At 38.6% G+C, this 17,813-nt stretch overlaps 1 protein-coding gene across 5 annotated transcripts in view; it reads left to right on the top strand.

The window, feature by feature from the left end:
* Positions 1-17,813, top strand: part of VGLL3 (vestigial like family member 3) — a 48,648-nt gene that overhangs the window by 8,680 nt on the left and 22,155 nt on the right. For 3 of the 5 annotated variants that reach the window (XM_023238867.2, XM_045036763.1, XR_006584954.1), the window contains exons 2-3: positions 5,390-5,675; positions 14,223-14,756. In XM_023238867.2, the coding sequence (XP_023094635.2) occupies positions 5,390-5,675; positions 14,223-14,756 (820 nt within the window). The remainder of the gene's footprint in view (positions 1-5,389; positions 5,676-14,222; positions 14,757-17,813) is intronic. The other 2 variants (XM_045036762.1, XM_045036764.1) reach the window with 2 other exon arrangements.

Genomic DNA, 17,813 nt, shown 5'->3' with positions numbered 1-17,813 from the left:
CATTCCTGTGAGAGTTTGTTCCTGCTGTGCCTTATGGCAGGCTGTAAAGTGGTTGGGTATGGCTTACACTGCCTGGGCCTACTCCTTCATACTGTGGCTTTAACCTCTTTTTGTGAGTTAGTTTTAACTTTGTGGCTGCTCACTTAGCCGTTGTTGCACGTAACCTGAGGGTCATTTCGCCTGGGGGAAATTCGGCATGACTCTGAAATGGAGATGAGCCAGTTAATGTGCTCTAAGTAAACCAGCTTGTAGGTGTTGAGGTCCCTTTTGATGACGTCTTTATTTAGTTAAGGATTCTGATTCTTCGGTCTCTGAAGAAAAGCCTCAACATTTCTGAGATTTGAATATTTTTAGGAAGTGATTGTGCCTCTTGAGAAAAATATCAACTAGATTGCCTTTTGACCTCGATTCAGGAAATCTAGGTTCTGATGACTTGAGATTTATTCTTACCGTTTTGAATGTTATATATTATTCTCAAGAAAGAATGTGACACCAGGCAAGTTTCGTTCCAAGGAGCAAACACCAAGTGAATACAGAATAGGCAAAAGTGTACATGAATAATTTACTTAGTTAAAAATAGGCAAAGAATTGATTTACAGTCACCAAAGCACAGATACCAGAAAGTAGTTAAGGCTTAAGAGCCTGTAGAGAAGAATATTAAGATGGTGTGATTGTCAGCATATGAGTCAATTGCTGTTTAAATTCTGTCCCTGTTTTCTTTGTGTTCACACTTCATATTTTTTAAATGTATGCAAATTGCTCAACATCATTAGTCATTAGGGAAATGTAAATCAAAACCACAATGTACCACTTCATACCCACTAGGATGGTTATAACTGTAATAATAATTCTTTTAAGAATCCAGAAAATAACAAGTGTTATTTTTCTGCCAAAGAAGTAGACAAATTGGACCCATAGTACATTGCTGGTGGGAATCTAAAATGGTTCAGCTGCTGTGGAAATAGTTTGGCAGTTCCCTAATAAGTTAAGCATCATGTTATCATATGACCCAGCTATCATATATACCTATCTAAAAGAACTGAAAAGAGGAATGCAACCAAATACATGTACACACATATTCGTAACAGCACTATCTGCAATAGCCAGAAGGTGGATATGACTCAAATGTCCATCCGTGGATACGAGGATAAACAGATCGTGGTATATACATATAATGAAATATTATTTGGCTATAAAAAGAATGAAGTACTGGTACAATGTGAATGAACCTTAAAAACATTATGCTAAGAGAAAAAAGCTAGAAGCAAACAAGTCACATATGAATGATTTCATTTATATGAAATATCCAGAATAGATAAACTCATAGAGACAGAATGCACATTGGTGGCTATCATGGACTGATGGAGAGGAGTCAAAGAATGTGGAGTTAATACTTAACAGGTACAGAATTTCCTTTTGGGGTGATGAAATGTTTTGGACTAGATAGAGATGGTGACTGCACAAAATTCTCAATGTACTAAATGCCCCAGAATCATTCACTTTTAAAAGGTTAATTTTAGGGGCGCCTGGGTGGTTCAGTCAGTTAAGCATCCGACTTCAGCTCAGGTCATGATCTCACAGTTTGTGAGTTCAAGCCTTGCATCGGGCTCTGTGCTGATAGCTGAGAGCCTGGAGCCTGCTTCAGATTCTGTGCCTCCCTCTCTCTCTCTGCCTCTCCCCCGCTCGTGCTCTGTCTCTGTCTCTCAAAAATAAATGTTAAAAAAAATTTAAGAGGTTAATTTATATGTGAATTTCACCTCAATGAAAAAAAAGTTTAAGAAAATTGGGATATCTATCAGGAGAGCAAAACTGGAAAAAAAAAAGATATACAGTACCAAGTGTTGACAGGGATATGGAACAACAGGAACTCTCATAAACTGGCATTGGATGTGTAAATTGGTTAAAATAAGCCCTATCTGCTAGGGCTGAACGTCTAAAACTGCATGCAACGATATGCATGAATCTCATGAACATGATGTGGGGTGAAAGAGGCCAGACACAAAAGGGTACGTGCTGTATGATTTCATTTATATAAAGCACAAAAGACAGTTATGGCTAATGTACATTGATGGAGTCTGGATAGTGGTTGCTGTTGAGGAGGTAGTGGCTTGAAGGAAGTAAGTGCCTCCTGGGTCCTGATGATGTTCTAGTCCTTGATCTCTAGTTAGTTTCATTGGTATGCTCATGCTTTATGAAGTTTATGAACTATACATTTGTGATATGTAGCCTTTCCTGTTTATACCATTCCTCAATAAATATTTAAAAAGTATGCAAATTCAATGTTAGCATTTTAGGAAGTTTTCAGGTCATTTGGATACTTTAGAATTCTTTAATATTTAGTGGTATTGATGGTGAAGCTAAAAGAGAGAGAGAGAGAGTGTTTGTGTGGTAAATGTAAATATTTAAGTTGGTTCACTATATTTGTGAAAGTTGACTCAACTTTATCTGAAAAGCGAGAATGATAGATGTGATTTATGTCCTGCCTATTGGGAACTGGACCATAGGCCCCCTTTCCATTTTATGTTTTTGATGTGTTTTTTAAAAATTTATTTCCTTAAATTTATTTTTACTTCATAGAAAACCTGTCTTAAAGAGCTGGGGGAGAAAAACAAAAAGTGTATTTTAAATTCATTCCAAAAAATTGTATTTAAGTAGAGTCTCTACATATATTTTTATAAAATCACAGGTGTTTGCCTATTAAGAGGAATAATATATAAGTGTGTATTTATATAAATACACATGTGTAAATACAGACATATGTTACATGTGTATGAAATATTAATGATAGGGGATATATGCATCCATAAACAGAGAAATGATTTTTAGAAAATAAGCTAATGAAAGGTATTTTGATCCAGTGGCAGATTTTGTTCACATTTTCCCCATTCCATATTAAATTTTTCATATGTAAATATCAAGTTAATTCATTTGTATACAACCATTCAACAATTGGTCAAAAAAGAATAACATGAAATTATGTAACATTTAGAAAATTGGATAGTCTTAAATAAACTAAATATCTATAGATTAAATTCCACTGCCATCAATTAATAAAGACATTTTATTATTGCTATTATTGGTTATAATAATATGCTACCTTTCTATCAGGATTTGCACTTGACAATCTTTTACATATATATAATGCTCTAATTAATTTTATTTCTTCTAAGAAATATTTGCTCCTTGAGATAGAATGAAACACTGCCTTTCTTTGGATCATTAGCCCAGCCCAGGGCTCTTTCACTTAAAGAATAAATGTAAATTTAAAAAAATGAAACAATTAGATGAAAAATCTTACTCTCACACACTGATGCTGAACTGGACATTGGCAGGAATAAAAAACCAGTTCCATAGATAATAATAAACACCAGTGGACAGTGAAGTCACTCTCTAGATGAGTTTTAAACTCCTTTCCTTTATAAAAACAGTGCTTCTTAATATGCCGGAGTACTCAGCAGAGAGGGTGTATGTATGCTTTAATGGTATAACTTCAGATAAATACACATGCACACAGAGACATAGCACTGTGATTTGATTAATAAATTGTAATATTTGTTTATTTTATAATAGAATTTAAAGTCAGGAGTAACTTTCAAGGCCATTTAGTTCAATCCCCTTATTTTATACATAACCTTTGTTACTGTGGTGTTTTTACTATTGAAGTTAAGTTTAAACATGTTCAAACCTGTGCAAAACAGATTGGAAGAAATATCACCACACAGTCATTACAATCGCCTATTCATCAGCAAGGCATATTCACTCACAGGAATGAATTATTTATTCATCAACCAGCGATAACCCTATTGACACAGATTTTAAATAAAAAGTAATACATATATTTATAAATAACAGCTCCTAAATAATAACCAACAGCTCATAATATACATTTCAGGGCCCACTTCACACAAGAACAGCATATTCATTGCTCGGGGAAAGGGTTCAATTTATTGAATGATGCATTTATAATTTGGGGCTATAGGTTTTTGAAGCTAGTAATTACATTAGAAACATGAGTCTAGGTTATGTGTTTTGATAACATTTGCAAAACTGTGTGCTTACTGAGTATTCTAAAATGATTTTTTTTCTACTCACATTTATTGTCCAGCATATATTTTTTTTTCTGAAATAAAAATGGTATAACAAAGAATCAGATTTTAGAGGTATACAATGATTAGGGTAATAAATTTTATAATCTTTAGCAGTGTTTTCTTATATATGATTCACAATGAAGTTGCTGCTTATAAAAATAATATGTGCTCAGTGGAAAACATTTGGAAATATTGAAAAGCAGGACCAACAAATACAAAACTTACTAACCGGAAAACAATAACATATCATGTTGGTGATTCCCCCCCCCCCACACACACCAAATACGCCTCCCCTGCCTTTCTACAACACGCATAAATATACCTGCGTGTTTTTATTGTGCATTCAGGCTCTACCATTCTCATGCTCTGTGACCTTTAGCAAGTTACCTCAATTCTCTGTGCCTTTGTCCTTCATCTTTAAAATATGGATAGTGGTAGTAACCATGATACAGAATTATAAAAATTAAGTGATGTAATAAATTCAAAGTTTTATAAGAGTGCCTGGCATAATATGTATTAACTATTATTATAGCTATGATGATATGTTTTAAAAATACTTTAAAATCATCAAAAATTTCTCATTTTTATTTGAAAGCCACCCCAGTCATTGGTAGCATATTGTATTATTTTCAGTAAGCCATAATATTATCTTTTTCCCCCCTCCATGATAATGGTGGCAAGTGGGACATCTGCAAAATATGTTCCATGAAAAATGGATCTTCACACAGACTTATGTTGTCATTTTAGTTTGATTTTTGAGAAATGAGTTTGGCACATCTGCCAAATCCTTTCATAAGATGCTACATTCCTGTTTTTATTTTAGTTTATTTCATTTATGGAAAGTTCTTTTCTTCTCCACTCCTCCCACAGGCACCCCCTCTTAGCCCCCATTCCTCTCTGTCCCAAACTATAATGTTGATGTACATTTAAAACTTTAAAATAAAAAAAAAATGGATCAGAAACTGGAAGGAATCTGTCACTTTTTAAAAGTCATTCTCCTTTTGATATATTTAGATTACCAAAAAACAAAAACAAAACCAAAAAACAAAAACATAAAACAAAACCAAAAAACCAAACCTGTCTTTTACACTGTGAAAATGTACTGTCTGATAATAAGTGACCTTTCTTTCAGGGTGGGAAGGAGAAGACTGGTTTGGGGAGGGGAAAGAATGGAGGAAAACAGACGAAGAATCAGTTTGCAAACATGTGTTAATATTTAGATTTTTTTAAGTGAAAAGTTAAGTAGTTAATGCTTTTTTACAAACTGTCTTTGATACCGTGTTTTGTTTATTCCATCCCAGAAGAAGTTAGCGGTATACAGCAAGATGCAGGACTCTCTGGAAGTCACCCTTCCCAGCAAACAAGAGGAGGAGGAGGATGAGGAGGAGGAGGAGGAGGAGGAGGAGAAAGACCAGCCTGCCGAGATGGAGTACCTTAACTCTCGCTGTGTCCTTTTCACTTATTTCCAGGGAGACATTGGGTCAGTAGTGGATGAACACTTCTCAAGAGCTTTGGGCCAAGCCAGCACCCTCCATCCAGAATCTGCCATTTCAAAAAGCAAGATGGGGCTAACCCCACTATGGCGAGGTAAGAATTCAAAAGCAGATGCTCTCCAGGGCACTGTCTCTGTTTCGCAACTGCCTGTACCAGGTTCCAGCTGGAGACTTGCCCCTGGAGGACGGATATCCACTTGCTTTTTAATTTTTAAGGACAGCAAGGAATTTCTTTCAGACAAACAGCTGGATCAATTTTGTCACATGTGGAATGCAGGGTCGGAAAGGATGCAGTCACACCCCTTAAATTCCTCATGGAAAGTAGTGATGCAACCAGCCTGAGTTTATAGTGGCAGGACGGAGCTGTGAAGCACCATTCCTTAAGCCCCAGTGGCCCAATTTGGATCTCCAAATAATAGGCGTGCCTGGATCAGCTTTTAGAAATTAGCTCTTGCTCATTCCACTAGGTGCTACGTGGTGACATAGCAGAAATCTGAGTCTGACCCAGGAGTACAAACTTTAAAAGCCTTCAGTGTTTTCTTGATAGTTTTCTCTGCCCTGCTTTGTTGTGGTATGAACTCTTTCAGTTTACAGTCCAGACATTATTGACTGTGTCTACATGGTTTAGGCTGTTGTTCTTGCCTTGGTCAAGGTAAAGCAGTACATGGGGCATCCTCTTCTCTATTTCCTTCTCTGTAGAGGTCACAGAGGTGTGTTTGAACTGATTACTGGCTCACAGAAGATCATTGGATGACATCTAATTGGGCAATGACAAGATTAGGGGAAAATTACGCATCATTTAATGCTAGTTGTAGAGAAATGCGTTATGGATGTTTCTTTTGAACTCACCTGGTTATAAGAAGCCTCTAGTAAAATCATTCTCAAAGTGTGGTTTCCTGTACCAGGAACATGAGCATCACATGGGAGCTTGTTAGAAATGCAGGGGGGATTTTCAGTCCGCACCCGAGAATCTCAGACCTACTGAATCAGAACAAACTGTGTTTTAGCCAGCCCTCCTGGTGATTCTAATACAGGCTCGAGTTTGAAAATCCTTAATCTAGTGCTGTTAAAAACAAAGATTGCAGGCCCCTAACTCAGACCTATTAAATCAGAGTCTTCAGAGGGAGACTCTGGGAATCACATCTTAACAAGTGCCCCAAGTGATCCTATGGTGAGGAAAGGCTGGCCACCTGTGGTAGAGGGCAGGGAAGAGGGCAGGTGGTACATGGTCATTTCCTGTCAGCATCAGAGGAATGGTTCTGCTCCACTGTAGGGGAGGTTGTGCTGGATGAAATTGCCAGGCCTGACCTATTTGCCGGCTTGCCTTCCTTCCTTCCTCTTTTCTTCCTTTTAGTACGTATGAAGAACACTAAGATCGTAGTGACTGTAGAGAGGAAGGTGGAATGCACATTCAATAAATGGTAGACCTCGATAGAAATGATTCGGGAAGCATAATTGCTTTATTTGATTAGTAAATGTTACAGATTTCCCACAAAATTGAGAACTGAGTCCTTCTTGGAGGCCTAAGATGTTTGTGGAATCAACCAATATCCTGTTTGGTAGCATGTGGTAAATACTTTTAATATGTGTGGAAGGTAAAAACAGGAAAACTTCAGTAAATTGGCTGACTTTCATAAATAGTCTGTATCTCAATAATAAATCATGTCAGGATAATCTGTCATTGGAGAGTATTAAATACAATGCCTACTTTTCTTTTCTTTTTTTTTTTTTTTTTAAACGTAGTGGTATACACAGCCTAGGAATCATTTAATCTGGAATATAGAAACAAGAGTCCCAAATTATAGTTAGATGTGAGTGATTAGTAAGTATTAAAATCAGGATAGTTTTAAGTGAGGTATAGTATATATGCAAAAACTCTATAATAATCCAGTGTTTTCCCATTATCCATGTGACTAAATAGAAATCTTTGGACTGATTTCAAATTTCCATATAGAAAGGATAGAGAATGGTAATGTTTCAGCAACTATTATTACAATTTTCTTGGGATTATTTTATATTTGGTCTTCAAATCTGCCTCCTGTTTCATTCCTTGACATACACAGCAAATGTTAAAGATACTGCTATGTAGTGGAAATATATCAGTGAACAGGAGAGCCTAAGCCTCTGTGTTCATGGAGCTTTTTAGTGAAAGAGAAAGGTACGAAGTATAGAATGAAATGCTAGGTGTGGATTTACTTAGGGTGACAATAGATGCTGTCTCTGAGACCGTTACATGTGATAAGAGTGGTCTTCATCATGTGAATATCTATGGGGAAGTTATTTGAGGCTGCGGGAACAGCCGGTACAAAAGCCCTATGGAAGGACTGAGCTTAGAGTGTCCGATGAGAAGCAATAGTGCTGCCATGAGTGGAATGAGAAGCAGAGTGACAGGCAGAGACTAGAATTTTTAGGGCTTTGTGTGTCAGTTTAGTGTATCAGGGTAGTGCAGGCAAATGCAGCCGATACTTTAATTTCCATCTCTTCCTCCCCCACTAAGACTAGGTATATCGTATCTAGTTTTCTCACCTCATTTTCCCTCAACATAATGCATTTCTACCTGGAAAATAAAGAATAAATATGAATTGAATGATTATGACTGAATTAGATGAATCAAGTTGATACCATTTATCCCAGATTAGAAAATAAAAAAGTTGTCAATGTAGAATTTATTAGCATTGAGTATGAAATTTTTGGTTGTAGTTTCCTTGTGTGTAAAATAAGGGGGATGAATGAAATGATTGCTAAAATCTTGTCTCTGCAAGCTTCTGTGATTTCAAGTGTATTTTTTACTTTCCATTTGTGGTACAACTTTTCCATAGTTGTTTAGTTGTGAATTAGTCGATTTTTAATAAACGGAAATAACTTGGATGTGATTTAAAGGGAGATCCACAAAAATATAAATAAAGATTTAGAAAATAATATCTTTAAGAGAGGTGTAATAAATTGAGATTCCCATGTTTACTGAAGAGAGTTACCAGTAATTTTGTGTTAATTGCCAAAGTAACACAGGTTTGGATAATGCGGTCATTGGATTCTCCTTGTTTTGGGGTTCTACTTGTTTTGGGGTAGTGTGGGCCTTACAATGTCTGATGGCAACATGATCTTGGATTAATTAGTTAACATTGCTCTGAACTCAATTTAAATTACAGTATGTGTTTATTGATATGTTTCCTTGAGTTATTGTAAGGATTCTATGATAATGCATATGAATGATTTGTGACACACGGCTTTATGCAAGGTGCTAAACAATGATGCCTTTTCTCTCTTCCTTAAGTAAGTTTCCACTCATTTGGCATATAGAAAACCAACCTTGGGTTTTTACCCAGAAATATTCTTTGAATTTCTGGCAAAAACACAGTGTCTTGGACAAAGTAGCTACTCAACACTATTGACAATGTTGATGGCCATAGCAGTGATAGTTTATGCAGGAGCACTAGCCAGCTGTACTAAATTAACGGGTCTAATTTATGGCATGAAGTTTTTACAGTGCTACACAAGTGGTATAGTGCTACGAAGGAATTTAAAACTGAGTTATGTTTGGTTGCAGAATATATTTCCACAGTAAATCTTTAGACAAGGATAGAGTGTCAGCTAATAATGGAATAATGGTCATACTTTGAGTGTGTGTCTTGATGGAGTTAGGAAAGTCCTCTTTAGGTGTTTTGCAGCTTTTAGGCAAATAGTTGATAGGAAATATTTGTACTCTATTTGACACAACATCACATCGATGACCTCTTATCCCAGTGTACATTCTTACTAATAGGGCTTCTCAGTTGAGAAAACCTAATGAATCTAATGGCCCTGTTATCCCCATCTAAATAGAAACACTGGCTTCAAATATGTCTGTGTATTGATCTCAGTGCCCAAGTGTTATTACAGAAAGTGCGTGTGTGTGTGTGTGTGTGTGTGTGTGTGTGTGTGTGTCTATGTCTATGTAGGAAAGCCGAGTAGTAGTTGACGCTTAGCAAAATATGTCATTAACTTAAAAACCATGCTAAATGGTGAGAACTTGATATTTTGTTGTTGTTGTTGTTGTTGCAAAGTAAAAATTTATTGCTAATTGATTTACATAGTGTCTGCTTAGAGCAACTCATTCTCATAGGAAAGACCTCTCAGAATGAGTACTAGCCTAAAATAACAAAAGAGGAGTATGGGAAAGAGGGTGGGTCTCTTAAGCTGGGTGAGACTAGAAAAGACAGCTGGGCTCCACCTCCAGGAGGCACTGGAGGTTATTGCTGATGGCAAGTTTCGGACAAACACATGGAAGGAAAGAGTGGTCTGACTTCATCATCCTGCCTCCTTGAAACTCATTGTAGAGTCACAATGTCCATTTTGAGCGACTCTAGAGCAAAGTAGAGGACAATCTTTGGACATGATGGAAATGACTAATTCCTGAGTGACAGAAAACATAGGAAAATGTAGCCTTTCACCTCTGACCCAACACTTTATTTTCATGGGAAGCAGAATAAGAGGATGGGAATTAAATTACAGCAAGGACACTTTGGGTTAAGAATTGAGTGGCATTTTTTTTTTCACTGAAGTTAATAAAAAGGTAAATGTTACCTTTTAACATTAATGTTTTGAATCACTACTCTAAGAATGTGTTTTCTGGAGACTTTTAAGATGACTTAAGATAGAGGTTTTACAACATTTTACTGTCCCATTTTCCTTTTAATATAGTTTTTATTTTTTTTTAATTAAGTAGTAAAATGTTAAAGGTTGAAATTGAATGTTGAATTTTCTCTGGCTTAAGTTGTTTGCCCTTAGATTTTTTTTTTTTCAGAAATATTTACAGTTAATACAAAAGATATCCCGGCTATTATGAAATTGAAAGAACAACTTCATGTTCCATGCTAACTCTTCTGTGTCCTTAAGATATATTTCTGTATAATTCACATAGTGAGATTACTGGGTATGCCTTGGGTGGGTTGTATCAGACAGCATATCAATTTTGTCATTTTTATCATTTAGAAATAAGGTGTGTGTGTGTGTGTGTGTGTGTGTGTGTGTGTGTGTGATATTTTTAAATTCCAAATGCAAATTGAACCAAAGTATATTCAGATTTTTTTATGTGCCAGAATGTCAGTGTTAACATCATCCAAATGCTGAGTAACATTAAGCCCAACATCACCATAGAGTGTTAACATTTGACAATTGTGAATTGCCTCTACTAACCTGAAAAGTAATATGGCATGGGAATAGTTTGTGCACAAGTTTTTCATATGTTTTTTCATCAAACAAATGTGGCTGTGATTAAGTACTCTTAGGCAAAGAGTCATGTAATGAAAAAAATTTACATACATATGAAATAAGCACATTGATTCCCAGGCATGAAACAAAGCATATCATCTGTTTCTTTGTATTAAGATTATTTTTTAACAAGATACCAAATAGTGGTTTTGAAGTGTAGACTTGTCCATAAACATATTTTCTCTTCAATATTGTTTCATTTACTTGTAAAATGCAACATTGTCTTTGAAAAAGGCTGCATAGATCTCTGCAAACTTTATATTAATCTCAGGAGACATAGCAGGACTAGGAAAATATTAAGTTGCTTCTAATTTTATTTTTCCCTGAGGTATTTTAAAGCTTTGTTCAGCACGTTTAGAGCACGTTTTAAAAAATAAGTTTCCACTTTCATTGATAATGTGCTCACTAATTATAATACAATAATTCATAAATAAGGTAGTATTTTGGGTAAGGAATTTGTTCATTGTCCACATTTGTGCATGCATATGCAAAATGCTTAAACATCTATAAAATTGGGTCCAAATGTATATAAATGAAAGGAAATAAAAGCACACAGGAAAATGACATAGTTTTGATATCTTAACGGGGGATTTTCATTAGGGAACTCAGTTTCTCTGACACACACCTCTGGGTTGGATTTAGCAATTTTCATAATGGGTTTGTGGCCCCACCAGGAGATGAAAGTTATGAGCAGAATGAAGGGTTTGCTACCAAAGATTGAGTCTATGACAGCAAAGTGGCAGAAAAGTGGCACCCTGAGGTGGCAAAGCTGCACTGTATAATATAAGGAGCCTCTATACACTTTTTGTATGGGTTTTAATTTTAAACATTGACAGCTAGCACTGTGGGTGTTGACAGAATATTCTACAAATGGCCATCATTTAAGGCAAATTGAATTTTCTTCTCACAGCTTACATAACTTTCTTTGTTGGTCATTAGCACCCACTCTTCATATGTCAAAGGAAGACAGTTCTGAAATAAAATATATTTGCCCCGATGCCAGCAGGTTTGACTTTAAGTGCTATTTTCTGATAGGTGTGATAGTGACAAAACAAAGTCATTCAATTAAAAGTTCACCTGGACTGTTTGAAGACTCGAAGAACAATGTGTGCTTCTGTCCTTTCCCGTTAGGAGAATATGATTATTTGTTTTATTTCCCCAAGGGCTTTGAGATCCTTGGAGATTCTGTGGGGACAGACTTAAATGCGAGATACCAAATAGCTGTCTGTCCGTAGAATGGATGGGGTGAATGATGATAGCCCTGCTGTAGGGCTGATGGACAGAGAAGCGACGTTTGCAATGCTAGTGGCACCGTCCTTTGGGTTGTTAGGGAGTTAGGGAAAGGAAACATTTGAACACCATGTTGATACCCTAATGATGTTCAAGTTACATATACTGTGGTTGGTTCAAGTTACAGAAGCTTTCCTCTGAGGTAAGGAAATTATGTCCTGGACATTTATGAAGTGAGAACATGGCTATGTCAGAGTTGTGAATACTTTTATTTCAGAGTACTTCTCAGGATATTCTTCATTCAATGAAAAGATCTAGCCAGGCTCTTTTCTCTAGAACCCTGTATGAAAATAGTATTACACATGCATGACTAATGTGCTAGGCAACCTTATCTTCATCTATAGATAGACATCGTAGGCCACTTCACAGAATGATAGAAGTATAGAGCCAGAAGATATTTGGCATTTTCATTCAAATACCTCATATGGAAGAAAGTGAGCCACAGAGAGATCAACAGATCCATGTGAGGTCATAAAGTCAGATAAGGTAATTGCTAGGTGCTAGCTCTCTGGCTGAGCTCTCTAGACTCCCTGTCTGGTGCTTGCTCTTTTACACCACACAGTACAGAGCAGGCTATGGCTGGAGGTAGGGATGTTTACAGTCACAGATCTGACTGTATCATTCCCTAGATTAAAACCCTCCAAAGCTCACTGGCACCTTCTCAGGACAGCACCCACATTCATTACGTAGCTTGCAAGGCCATACCCATCTGGGTCTCTCTTGGACCCAGTCTGACTTTTTAGTCTAATTTTTTTGCCACCTTCTACCCACAGAATTCTTGTTCCCCATATGCTATTTTGTGTGTGTGTGTGTGTGTGTGTGTGTGTGTGTGTGTGTGTGTGTTCGGGTCTGTGCAATTTTTGGCCTTCTTTTCATGTACTTTTTTGCCTAAACCACTCTTCCCTACCTTTTCACAAAGCTAGCCCTCCCCACCTTTCCAATTGATCTTTTCTTAGGCTGCTTCTGTGCCCTCTCTCTGTGCTTCCCCTTATGAGAGCCCTACCAGGTCACACATTGCATGTGTTTATTTATTTATATGTCCCCTGCTCGATTCTGATTAAGAATGATGTCTCTTTGCTCATCCCTGACCTCTCTCTATTTGGTACATAGTAGGTCATCTATAAATAAGTTAGGATGTTAGGATGATTGATTGGAGAAATTTAACTGAAGGCAACAGTTGGGGAGGGTTTTCCCTCTTTATTTATCTCTAAGTGCTATTTTTTTATATCCCCCCCCCGCCCCCAAACCCTTCCTCAAATCTATTGTCCCTGCTTGAATCTCCTCCAATCATGATTTCCACAGAACGATGACCAAATTCTAGATGTTCATGTTATGGTTGCAATTGTGCCCTCTTGTGGCACAGTTATGAAGAGTGCCAGCCACTGGGGCAGGCTACCTGTCTTCAAAACCCAGTCTCCTACTTGCTAGCTGTGAAGTCTTAGGCTTCTTCCCTGCCTCAATTTCCATATCTCTAAAATGGGGATAATAACAGTAACTCATAGGGTTGGAGTGAGGCTCCAATAAGATCATCTATGAAAAGCCCTGGACTAGGATTGGCTTTTGGTCACTGTCATTAAATATTAGCAACTGTTATCTTCTTGAAGGAAGATGAGTGTTGGTGAACATAATTAAGTGTGATCTTCCATTTATTACTTTCAGCCTTAAAATGTTCAGTTCGAGTGAAAATTATATTTGCATTTGTAAGAAGTTTGGTAAACATCATCATTTCCAGCCACCTGAATCACACCTGTGGCATAAGCTTTCTTTACCTGCGACACATGTACCTGCAACCTCTGCTCAGACCTGGTGGCAGCGATCTGCCCAGTAGGAAATGAAGCTTTCGAATCTCATACTTGCAAACTTCAGCATAGGCTGTGACTGCATAAGCTAAGCAAACAAGGGGTGGGGGGCACTCATTCAGCACCTTGAACCGTGTGCACTGACTTGGTATGGGAGCTCAGAGGCTTACTTGGTATCAATTTACCTCTGTGTGCGGAGAAAAGAGTGCATGGTAATTAGCCCGCCTGTAAAATGTTGGACAAGTAGAGGCAAGTCTATCCTAGAACTGAATCTTATGTAAATAATTTTTCTGTCTTCTCAGACAGCTCAGCTCTCTCAAGCCAGCGGAATAGTTTCCCGACTTCCTTTTGGACCAGCTCTTACCAGCCCCCACCTGCACCCTGCTTGGGGGGTGTTCATCCTGACTTCCAGGTCACTGCACCCCCTGGCACCTTTACTGCGGCCGACCCCAGCCCCTGGCCAGGACACGGCCTGCATCAGACTGGCCCAGCCCCTCCCCCGCCCGCATCCGAGTCCTGGCACTATCCTTTGGCATCTCAGGTGAGCCCATCCTACAGCCACATGCATGATGTGTACATGCGGCACCACCACCCCCACGCCCACATGCACCACCGCCACCACCACCACCACCACCACCACCACCCTTCTGCTGGCTCTGCCCTGGATCCGTCCTATGGGCCCCTGCTGATGCCATCAGTGCGTGCAGCCAGGATTCCTGCTCCCCAGTGTGACATCACAAAGACAGACCCGACTACAGTCACCACTGCTACCTCAGCGTGGGCCGGAGCCTTTCATGGAACCATGGACTTAGTGCCAAGTGTGGGGTTTGAAACAGGTGAGCTGGAGAATCTCTTCCTGTCTAAAAAAAAGAAGGGAAAGCAAGGAAAAAAGTATAAAAATATGGGCGATGTTTTGTGAATGCTGTGCAGTATTTTTCTCTTCTGTGTAATGTTAAGCTTTGCCGATATGTTTATGGAGCTAACTACTTTGCAGTAATCTCTCCACTCCTGCAGGAACCGGTATGACTGGCCTGAGAGAGGTCTCCAAACTTTTCTCCCATTTCTTAAACTAGTGATCTTCCTTTGAACTGGAATCTCTCATACCCTATGTTTACAAAGAGTTGAGCACATTCTGTAAGTCTCCCCTGTCTCTGTGCTCCATACCATGTGGAATGCCTGATAGAATTCAGAGAGAGTGTGCTTTGGTGACTTTTCCTTCTGTCCTTTTTGTCAGGCCTTGTGATTTGTAGAACAAACTGCCTTCTGGATTATAACCCATGGAATATAATCATGGTCTTTTGAAAAGAGTTAGGGAACATATTTTAAAGGAATGGATTTCCCTTCCTTCCTTTGCCTTCTCCTCTTCCTCCTCCCTCTCTTTCTCTCTCTCTGTTTTAAATAACACGGGACTTAAAAGACTGCTATAAAGTTTATATTCAACAGATTTCAATAAAATTGCTAAGGAACATTTAGCTCCTCTCTGGAATTCACTAGTTCTTAAGGAAGTGTGTGAAGTTTGGTCTTAGTTTTTAGACCAGATGACTCATATTAATAGTATTAATAGTTCTGAGTTCACAAAAATCACAGGTATCAGAGGCTAAAAATACAAACCAAGTCATTGATTGCATCCCCAGAGTTTACATCCCAAAGTCACCCACCTCCACCTCCAGTGCCAGGTGCTTGTCCTAGACTGTCCAGACATTTAAAGGAACTCACTCTTTTCTTAGTTTTTCTAGTTTTTCTTCTATTCTTAGTGTGCAAGATCTTTCACCTGAATGCTGGTTCCCAGCAGAGAAGTCCCCAGAGTAATAAATGCTTACCATCAAGTTGCATTCACTCTGACATAAGTGACCATTCTTATCTTGGTTAAGTGGTTCTCTCTGGTGAGCTTTCAAGTGTTGGTCATTGCTTAAACACACCCAGTTCAGCTTCTTATTAAGTCCCTGGGTTCAAGCTGCTTTTCTTTTCTTTTTTTTATTGTAGAGAAAGAGAGAGTGTGTGCAAGTGGGGAAGGGGGCAGAGGGAGAGAGAAAGAATCTTTCTTTGTTTAATTTTTTTAATGTTTATTTACTTTTGAAGAGACAGATGAGCATGTGCGGGGGAGGGGCAGAGAGAGAGGGAGACACAGAGTCGGAAGCAGGCTCCAGGCTCCGTGCTGGGCTGTCAGTACAGAGTCTGATGCAGGGCTCAAACTCACCAGTGGTAAGATCATAACCTGAGCCAAAGTGGGATGCTTAACCTACTGAGCCACCCAGGCACCCTGAGAGACACAGGGAGAGAGGGAGATGGGGAGAGAGAGAGAGAGAGAGAGAGAGAGAGAGAGAGAGAGAGAGAGAGAATGAGAATCTTAAGTAGGCCCTGCGCTGAGCATGGAGCCCCATGCAGAGCTCAATCTGATCCCACAACCCTGGGATCATGACCTGAACTGAAACCAAGAGTCAGACAGTCAACCACCTGAGCCACCTAGGCACCCCTCAAGTTGCTTTTCTAAAAAAGTATCAGGAGACTTGATTCTCTCTCTCTAGGAGAAGAGAATATGGTGGGGCTAATCACCACATACTTTCTTTCTTTGCCACATACTAACAGAATGAAGGCAGCTCTTAAGTGACTTGATGCATGGGGCCAGGTCTGATTAGAGTCCCAGTCTGGTAACTGCCATCACGGTCAGCCAGTCTGTGGAGGCTCTTCTCTATCTCATTTCTGGGATACTGTGTGGCCAAAGCTAACAGTGCTCTTCAAAGGCATAGAATCTTAGTAAGTCTGGGCTGCTGTAACAGAATACCATATACTGGGTGGCTCAAACAGCAAACATTTACTTCTCATAGTTCTGAAGGCTGATAAGTCTGAGATCAAGGTGTCAACTCATTCAGTGTCTGGTGAGGGCCTGTATCCTGGTTCATAGACACTATCTTCTCAGTGTGTCCTCACACGGTAGAAGAGACAAGGGAATTCTCTGAGATCTCATTTATAAGGACACTAATCCCATTAAAGAAGGCTCTGCCTTCATGACATAATCACTTCCCTAAAAATGTCCGCCTCCTCATACCATCACTTGGGGGTTAGGATGTGACATATGAACTTTGGGAGGGTCACAAACATTCAGGCTATATACCATCCTCTCTGTGCATTCCATAACATAAAGGAGAAAATGGACGTGATTGCCTGTTGCTCTGTTTCTAATTCTCTGTCACCTGTTACCTACTTTTGCTTATTTTTGGTATGAGCTTTATTCACCTACTCATTGTTCAGAATTTTGACTTTGAAACAGTCTCCTTGGGATAAAAAGTCATGCTATCTTTTGGAAGTGAAGGAGAGAGTATTTTTTTTTTTTAATTTTTTTTTCAACGTTTTTTATTTATTTTTGGGACAGAGAGAGACAGAGCATGAACAGGGGAGGGGCAGAGAGAGAGGGAGACACAGAATCGGAAACAGGCTCCAGGCTCTGAGCCATCAGCCCAGAGCCCGACGCGGGGCTCGAACTCCCGGACCGCGAGATCGTGACCTGGCTGAAGTCGGATGCTTAACCGACTGCGCCACCCAGGCGCCCCAGGAGAGAGTATTTTTATTTTTTTCTGAAAAACCTACAGCAGACCCATTTGGGTATAATATATAATAGTTCTTAGTACTTACTGGGTTGTGAATTAACATTTATTGAATACCTACTTTATAAGGTCTTGTCAGAAGCACTTTATTTGTGTTGTTGCTTTTAATTCTTAAACTAAATCATAGTTGGTAGTTCCCAGATTCATTAATAATAAGGAAACAAGGCTTAGTTTTCCTATTTGAAAACTGCTTTTAAGTCTAAAATGTTCAACCTAGATTTAAACTAAAACCGTCCCCAAATCTAAGGAGTTGCTGCAGTAGCATCTCTGTAAATATAGGTAAATTAGATT

The sequence above is a fragment of the Felis catus genome, chromosome C2 (assembly GCF_018350175.1).
Source record: "Felis catus isolate Fca126 chromosome C2, F.catus_Fca126_mat1.0, whole genome shotgun sequence".
Classification (NCBI taxonomy): domain Eukaryota; kingdom Metazoa; phylum Chordata; class Mammalia; order Carnivora; family Felidae; genus Felis; species Felis catus.
This window is presented reverse-complemented; position numbering and strand designations above follow the sequence as displayed.